Below are 8106 nucleotides of genomic sequence, written 5' to 3' on the forward strand. Positions count from 1 at the left end.
TGTGCCCGGCGGCGCTCGGCGGGCCGGGGCGCCCGCAGGTGCTGGTGGAGCGGAGCGGGGCCAGGAAGCTGAGGAAGGTAGGAGGTCCGGGACCCTTCGCCCCGCTGCTGCCTCCGCAGGGAGCAGCGCGGACGGGGCTGGCGGCCCCGAGCGGGGCTTGTGCGGGGACGCCCCGGGGGGCGTCGGTGCGGCTCCGGCGGCCTGCGCGGAGGGGAGCGGAGCGGAGCGCTTGCCGGAGCGGGCCGGCTGTGGCCGAGCGACGCAGCCCCGCAGGAAGAGCTTTCCCCTTCCCGCTGGGCTCTGCAAGAGGTCAAAAGCGCTTTCTGCCCAGCCTGGCACAAAAGGGCTCGCAGCGTCTGATCCGCGCTGCGTGTCTGCCGCCGGGGTGGCGGGGGAGTGAGGAGCGGATTAACCGCAGTGGGCTGCTGGGATCAGGGCTAGAGATGCGTTTGGAGTTCAGCCTTGCCTCCTTTCCCGGCAGAAAGGAATTTCGGCTTGAACAAACCATTTTGCGCTGAAATGCCCAGCCGACCTCTTTGCATTTAGCTGCGCTTGACGTGCAGCRTCTCAGCAGGTCTGATTTTATTCCTTCAGTTCATTTGCGTTTTCCAGATCAACAGCTCACACCGCCGCCTTGTTCCCACGCGTAGTATTGGGTCAGATGAATCAACGTGCACTGATTAGGAGATACACAGGAAATATCCTTGCAGCTTTGGTGAACACGGGGATCTCTGCTTGGCCTTTGGCTAGCATTGAGTATCCCTTTCTTTTCAGGAAGGCTGATGTTGGCAAGGAAGGGGAAGCCTGGTTAGGGAGGCTGAGGGTGGCTCTGCAAGGCAGCAGGGGGGTCTGTGCTACCCCACAGCTCGGCACAGCCCCATGCACACGCTCCAGCACTGAGCTCCCCTGGCGCCTCTCCGCCTGCAGGTCTGCGTGCAGGGGGGAGCGGGGGCTCCGGCCAGGCTCACCTGTCTCTTGCAAAATTTTGGGCCCCAGCCTGCACCCCGGGGTGTCCTCGGTGGCAGGGGCCAGGGCGGGCAAGCGGGCTGGGCCGGGCTGTGTGGGCAGTGCTGCCCACTGGGTTTTGGCGCTGGCACCAGGGAATACAGCCTCCACCGGTCCGGCCTGTGCCCCGGGCTGCAGCTCCCGGCTCCCTGCTGAGGCAGGCAAGCCCCGGCTGCTGCTGGAGATAGCAGGGCTGCTCCAGCCAAACCTGCTCGGGGTGGGCAGCCCGGAGCTTCCTCTTGGCTCATCCCGTCTCTGCCACTGGGGAAATACCTGCAATTAGGCTGGTGCCTGGTTAGGGAGGCGCAGGAGCTCAGCTCTTGCCGCGAGACRTGCCAGCTCACCGCAGGTTAAGGGGTGGCCGTCTTGGTGCTTGACCCCACGTTTCTGTTCTTCTTTAGGTTCTTTAAATATCACTTCTGCTTTAGCTGCTTTCACCTGGCCGTGAGGTTCTCAAAGCAGAGACTTCCCCAAAGCCTGGCGACTGGCCCAAAGGTGGCAGCCCCTTGCCTCCTTTCAGGAGAGCTGGCCCCCGGCMCTGGAGCCCCGCAGGAGCCGGGCGGCGGAGAGGTTCCGAGGTGCCGCCGGGACCCGCCTGCTCTGTGCATTGCTTTGGGCACTGCAGCCGCCCGGGGTCAGGCAGTGGTGGGCCTTGGAGCAGGTGGCTCCCCTGCGTTATCCCCTCTGGGCTCGTGGTTTGGGAGCAGAGGGCTCCGACTGCAGCTGCCAACCCTCGGCGTTGGCTGTGATCGCAGCCAGCAGGCGCGGGTGGGACTCAGAGGAGACACCGGCCTCCCTGCGGGGGTTTCCCGCACGGCTCCTCAGCCAGGCTGGGCACCCGGCCGTCTGTGCCCAGCCTSGGACTGCTGCCCGGGAGCGAGAGCAGGACTGAAAGGGACCGGTGATGCAGCTGCAGGTGGCTGATGTTTCTGGGCCATGCTACTGGCACTGCTCTGTTTCCCCCTTCCGAAGCAGCTCCCATGGGAGCACCTCAGCTGAGCGGTGCCGCTCGGCAGGACACGAGCAATGCCCCCATGCATATGACAGCCCCTGCGTGTGGATTTTCATTATCCCACAGGACAAAACTGTTTTCCGGGCTCATCCAGACAGTCATTAAACCGGTTGAGCTGCAGAGCTCGGAGGTGTCTGGGGAACAGAGGTATCGACCATGCGAGTGAGTCAGGCTCATCTGCCTTCGCTCAGCAGCAGGCAGTATGGAAATGTTGAGCAGGTTTTGAAGTGTAAAGCACAAGCGTGGTTCCCACTCCCGTGCAGGATCACACGGCAGGAGCCGGTGGACCAGGGCGCTGAGCGAACAAGCYGGGCTGGTTATTTCTCCCTGCAGTGAGCTTTTCACTTTAGGCTGGTTTGGGCTCAATTCGGAGGTTGCATGAGTACAGGTGACCTCCCCGAGGAGTCTAGCAGCTCCCCCAGGCAGCACGGCCACTGCTGTCCCTGCACTGTTTCTCCCGTGCTCTTGCGCCTCCGCTTTCACAGGCATAGCTCTGTTTCATTTAAGTTGGCATGAAAATTAATTTTTACCTTGTGTGCATGTGAAGTGTTTTAAGTATGGCCTAACAGATGGTTTGGAAATTGCAGCCAGGGAACACTCAGTAAAAAGGATAGAAAGGAGTTTTATTACAATTATTTTCTGAAGAAAAGAGTTTCTAAAATGCCTTTAGACTTGTAGAATTGGAAGTCTAATAAGCAGGTGAAGCATTTCTTTGGCATTTGGGGGGCCTGAGGCTCCTTGGCGCTGTGTTTGCGAGCAGCCCTGTGTGGCAGTGGGAGCGTGGGTTCGGGGTGCCCTCCAGCCCCCGAGCAGCRTCTGAGGTCCATCGCGGTCACAGCGCCTTGGGGACGTGGGGCCAGCGCCCCGGGGGCACCTGCGGCGCTGAGTCTGAGTCCTGTCCCTCAACGCCGCAGGTTGGAGGCTTTTCCTGGGAGAACTGCGGCGATGGGAAGGATCCCGTGGTGCTCCAGAGCCTCTCCGTGGCGCCGGACCCCATCACCATCCCGGGGAGCCTGCGGATCAGCGCCGCCGTGACCAGTGCCAAGGCCCTGACCTCCCCGCTGAAGGTACGTGCCGGGACACGCGGGGCCGAGGTGCTGCCTGGGGCGGCAGAGCGCCCCGCGAAAGCGCCGGGAGCTGCGACGTGCCCAGCCAGCGGGCGCGGGAATGAGTAGCCCTCGGAGGGAAGTGGGCGCCTGGAGCCGTGCCGGGCTGGACCGCGGGTGCTACCTGACCCCGGCCCCCAGGGCTCATCCCAGCCCTGCTCCGCACGCGCGGGTCGGATGAGACCCAACACGTCCCGCGTGGCGCTCTGCCCCCGCCGCAGCGCCCCGTGGCCCGGGGCCAAGCCGCACCGGGCGACTTGAGCAACGCCGCGGTGCCTGTTTGGGGCCGGGCCACAGGGAGCGTCCCGGCGGGAACGCGGCCAGGCAGGAAAACACCCGGCGCTGGCTGCGGAGCGGAGAGCTGCGGCGGGCCTGAGCCATTGGCAGGCATGGGAAGGGCGCTGCCGAAGCGGGGCTGGCCCGGCCGTGCGCGGGATCATCCCTCGGCGGGGAGGTTTTGGAAGGGGTGCTGCGGGAGAAGGGGAGGAGAGGGCGTGCGGGGAGCTTGGAGGCGGTGCGAGCACAAAGCTCTGCTCAGCAGCCCAGCCAAGGCTGGAAGAGGGAAAGTGAAACCTGTGGGGAGAGAGGAACCGAAAGCAGGAAGGGGAAGGAGATGGCCGAGAGGCAGAGGCATGCGACGGCCCCACAAACACCCAGAGGCAACGGGAGCACAGCTCCCCCCTCGGATCACAAGGGTCCCCGCGAGGGCTGGGATTATCTCCCATCCCATCCCCGTGTGCCACGGGGCGCTGAGGCGGATGGCGTCAGCGCCGTCGGGATCGGCCCCTCGCAGCCGCCCGGGCTCTGCCCTTGCAGGGCTTGCCGAGGGCCGGGACAGCGCTGGGCTCTGCTGGGTGGTCGGGGCTGGCACGTTGCAGCCTGGCGCTGGGCTCTGCGGTGGGACCAGAGATATGAGCTGGTGCTTCTTGCATTGCCGTGGGAGGTTGCCCTGCTGGCACCTTTGGTGCTCGGTGCTGTAAAGAGTCTGGAGGAAACCAGGAATTAATTTTTGAGAGCAGGGGAGGGGAAGTTTAACCTCTGCTGAGCCATGCTGGATGAGACACTTCCAGCCCTCAGGGAGGTCTCCCATGTTGTTCCATCCTGCGTTTTACCCCTCCTGCTGTGAACTGGCCCATCAGCTTGCAAACAGGCTTGTTTTGAGCTCAGTTGTGCCGGTGCAAATCTGCACTTACCCCACTCCCTGCAGTTACCCACGATGCAGGTGCTAAGCCGGACAATCTGCAGTCTGAGCCCAAAAATGGAGGGCAGATGGCTGAGTGGAAGTGGAGGAGGGACGGGGTGGGATGCGGTGGAGGAGCCGCGGGGCACCAGCGCCTGCGGGCTGCACCGGTGTYGGACCTCCTTTCTTCCAGGCGGTCGTGGTCGTGGAGAAGGAGCTGGGCGAGCTCTGGATCCAGCTGCCCTGCATCGACCAGCTGGGCAGCTGCACCTACAGTGACGTCTGCACCATCCTGGACAACCTCATCCCTCCGGGGATGACCTGCCCGGAGCCCCTCCTCACCTACGGCATCCCTTGCCACTGCCCCTTCAAAGCGGTACGCTCAGCACCGAGCTGCCTCGGCCGTGCCCCGCGCTGGGGACGCCGGGAACGCTGGGGACGCCTGCCTAGCGCCCTGGCTGCTCGGCAGGCGGCTGCGCAGGGCCATGGTCCGTCTCCTCCTGTCTCCACTTGGCTGCCACGCGGTTGCTCCCCCTGCACCGGCGTTTTTCCAGCCGGAGCTGCAGCCTTGCCCGCAGCGCTGGGTGCTGAAACGCCCTTTGGTGCCCTCGTCTCGGCGAAGGCTGAGGGGGACGGAGGTGGCGYGGGGTGGCAGGGGATTTTGGCCCAGGCCACCGCTGACATCTTGCCCTACGCCTGCCCTCTCTCCACAGGGCTCCTACTCGCTGCCGGCCAGTGACTTCCCGCTGCCCGACATCGAGCTGCCCTCCTGGATGACCAACGGCAACTACCGCGTCCGGGCAGCCGTCAGCAACAACGGGGAAGAGCTCGCCTGCGTCAAGCTGGCCTTCTCCCTGCAGGCGCAGTGAGGGGCCGGGGGTCTTGCCTCTCCCCGGCGCCCCTCTCCGCCGTCCCCGTCCCCCCGAGGYGCGCGCCCCGGTACCCCTGCGGCCGACCCTTGCTCCGCTCTCCCCGCTGCCGTTTCTGCTCGGGCCCCCCGCCTTGGCCCTCCTCTTGCTCCTGAAACGAAACGCTGACGTCCGAGGCGAGAGGAGAGAGAGGCTTTTGGTGGGCTGGCGAGGTGCCGGTCCCAGAACGTATCCCCGATTCCTACTGCTTTATGTTCCCCGCCGGCCTGGTGAATAGAGAAGGGCCCCCAGCTGTCCCGCTCTACCCCAGATCCCATCACCAGCATCCCCTGCCCGGGACAGAGTTATCTTCAAGCACACCCTCAGCCTTTCAAAGGGGACTGGGGCAGGGGGGTAGTTATTTTTTACTTGTTTTCCTTTTTTTTTTCTTAATCCCATCAGGGGAATTTTAGACAAAAGCATTCCAGGGAAGAGCAATCTGTATTTCTTGAAATAAGAAAGGAGGGAGCATTTGGAAAGGGAGTGCTAGTATTTGGCTGGGGGCAGGCTCGTGCCCCAGCCCCCCGGGCAGGCAGGAGGGTGCAGGATTAGCTATGAGGGTGTCCTCTGCTCGCCCCCACCTCCTCCAGCCGGGCCACGATGGGACGGTCTTGCAGAAGTGCCCCTAATCTGTCTGCGGGAGACCTGTCCCCACTACAGCAGCTCCGAGTCCTGTTTTGGCAAATCACCCTCCCGTGCACGGGGCCGGCTCTGGAGACGCCCGTGCTGAGAGCAGCCGCCACCTGCGAGGACACCCCACTTGGTATGTCTGCGAAAAAAATCGTGAGGAGAAAGAACTGAAAACACGCAACCCCCAAGTGGACGTTGTCACTCGCAGGGGACCAAATGACTCGTGCTGCTCTTCAAGGGGAGGAGAGGAGTCCTGATGCTCAGCGGCTCCCGTGCCGCGGAGGGCACGGATATGACAGGCAGCTGGGACACAGCCTCACCAAGGACGCTTCCTCCTCATCTCATTTTCAAACCATAACTCCGGCAAGGGTGAACGTTTTAACCACGGCCTTTAAAGAGTTGTTTCTCGAACACGCTTGCATGCTCCAACGCATGTGCTTGCAGCGGGCAAAGTGTGCAGCCTGTCTGATACCGCTGCAAGCACTGGTTGCCTTTGGAAACGGGCTGAAATGAGTGTTTTCTGCAGGCTGGGGGTTGGGGTGCTGCAAAACACAGGTTAGGACCTACCCCAAGAGCTTTGCTGGGGAAGCTGCCCAGATCTGCCCCAGCAGGCGTGCGGGGGTCGTTCTGAACGGTTTATTTATTGCACCCCCTTGACATCAGTGAGCAAAACTCTCGTTTCCCATGGCAGCCAGTCTCCTGGCTGGGGAAGGCCAGCCCCCATCTCCATCCCCTCGTGTGACGGGATGGATGTCCACCATGTGGCCAAAAYGCCAGCATCCCTCACCTGACCAACGCGCAGGCAGCGATGTGGCAGGCGTGTGTTTGTGTTGGATCGCCCCGTGCTTCCAGCCAGTCCTCGCCCGGGGCTAYGCAGGGCTTTCCCGTAAGCACGAGGCACAGGTCGCTGGTCCATGCTGCTGCAGAGCACACCGAACAACGGCACGGGGCGCAGCAGTGCCCTCCGCACGCTCCTGCCACACGCGTCCATCGCGGCACACAGGCAGCGTCATCCCCAGCGCGCGGCGGACGCGACGGGGAAGGGCGGCCAGCGCAGGCTGCGCACGGGGCAGGTTTCCCTCCTGGGCTGGTCCCATCCCAGCAGTCGGAGGGGTCGGCCCTGAACTGGGGTGGACCCTGAAGAACAGCAGCCTGCTTGGGTGACCTTCAGCCATGGTCCAGCTTCTCCCGTCCGGCTGCTGAGCCTCTGATCACCTTATTTAGCATTTCCGTAGGGCTGGTCTTCCTCCGAGCACTTTATATGCCCTAATCCCTGTATGGCTGCCTCAGCAGTGAGCAGAGCCCAGGCCATGGGTGCTCTGCAAGGCAGACTTGCTCCCAACACCTTTCTGTACCCTGAGCTCATGCCATTTAATGCGGCCACTGCCTTCAGCTTGGATTTGTTTTGCCTAGAGAAGTGCTAACCAACTYGCCCGCTTCCCGCTGCTTCGCTGCTCAGCGTGCACGCCAAGAAGGTGCCCTCCTTTCGGACAGTTACTGCAGGTTCTTAATAAATCTTTTTACCTGAAAGCGGAATTGATGCCTCTTGGTGCTTGGAGTGAACTGGGGAACCAGATTTACTTTCCTTGAGATGGTGGTGATGCAGTTTTGGGCTGGTGGAAACAGAAGTGGGTGGCGGTATCAGAGCTGATGACAAGCAGCCCGGAGCCGGCTCCCTGTGCGAGGCTTGCAGCAGAGATCTGCACGTGCTCCCCTTGTAGTACAGCACCATGCAGCCAAAAGGCACAACCTTGCAATGCCCCTCTCTCCTTGTGGGCTGGCTTGATCATTCGTCCCACCAGCCACCTCCCTGCCACATGCTGACTCTCCTTGCTCTGCAGGCCCTGGCACAGCACACATGGGCAGGCCTTGCCCAGGAACTGCCCCGCCGTGGGGGCTTTCCTTGCTGCCCCACATGCGGGGGGGACTCAGGGTGCACCAAGTCTTGGTGGGATGTGCATGGGCAAGGCAGGCCCTGCCAGTGGCACCATGACCCTGAGTGTCGCCTGCTTCTCCGTGGGGCCTGGTGTGTGTGGGGGAAGCGTGGGCTGGGGTTGCTCACTGCAGCAGGTGCTGGCCCTGCGTGGGGCAGAGGCAGGCTGCAGAGCCCATCGCATTGGCTCCTTGCATCCCAGGGGGCTGCAAAGTGCGCCCCAGGCTTTGCAAGAATAACAGCCCGGCTTTGCAAAAGCGGCCCCCCCGGCTCTGCAGCACGGACCTCCAGGCTGTGCAAAAGTAACCCGCGGGCTCCGCAAGGCGACCCCC

The 8106-nt window shown here is 63.0% G+C and overlaps 1 protein-coding gene across 1 annotated transcript; it reads left to right on the top strand.

Moving 5' to 3' along the window:
* Positions 1-2173: 2173 nt before the first annotated feature.
* On the top strand, positions 2174-5172 carry GM2A (GM2 ganglioside activator). The gene is made up of 4 exons (XM_026091376.1): positions 2174-2179; positions 2932-3084; positions 4497-4679; positions 5017-5172. Exons 1-4 carry the CDS (start codon positions 2174-2176, stop codon positions 5170-5172), a joined length of 498 nt encoding a protein of 165 aa, XP_025947161.1.
* Positions 5173-8106: the final 2934 nt, after the last annotated feature.

The sequence above is a fragment of the Apteryx rowi genome, unplaced genomic scaffold, assembly GCF_003343035.1.
Source record: "Apteryx rowi isolate R43461 unplaced genomic scaffold, aptRow1 scaffold_90, whole genome shotgun sequence".
NCBI lineage: Eukaryota > Metazoa > Chordata > Aves > Apterygiformes > Apterygidae > Apteryx > Apteryx rowi.

Coding starts and splice junctions, on each gene's coding strand:
- GM2A (XM_026091376.1), top strand. Junction 3,085..4,496: donor CCCTGACCTCCCCGCTGAAG/GTACGTGCCGGG, acceptor CCTTTCTTCCAG/GCGGTCGTGGTCGTGGAGAA. Junction 4,680..5,016: donor GCCACTGCCCCTTCAAAGCG/GTACGCTCAGCA, acceptor CTCTCTCCACAG/GGCTCCTACTCGCTGCCGGC.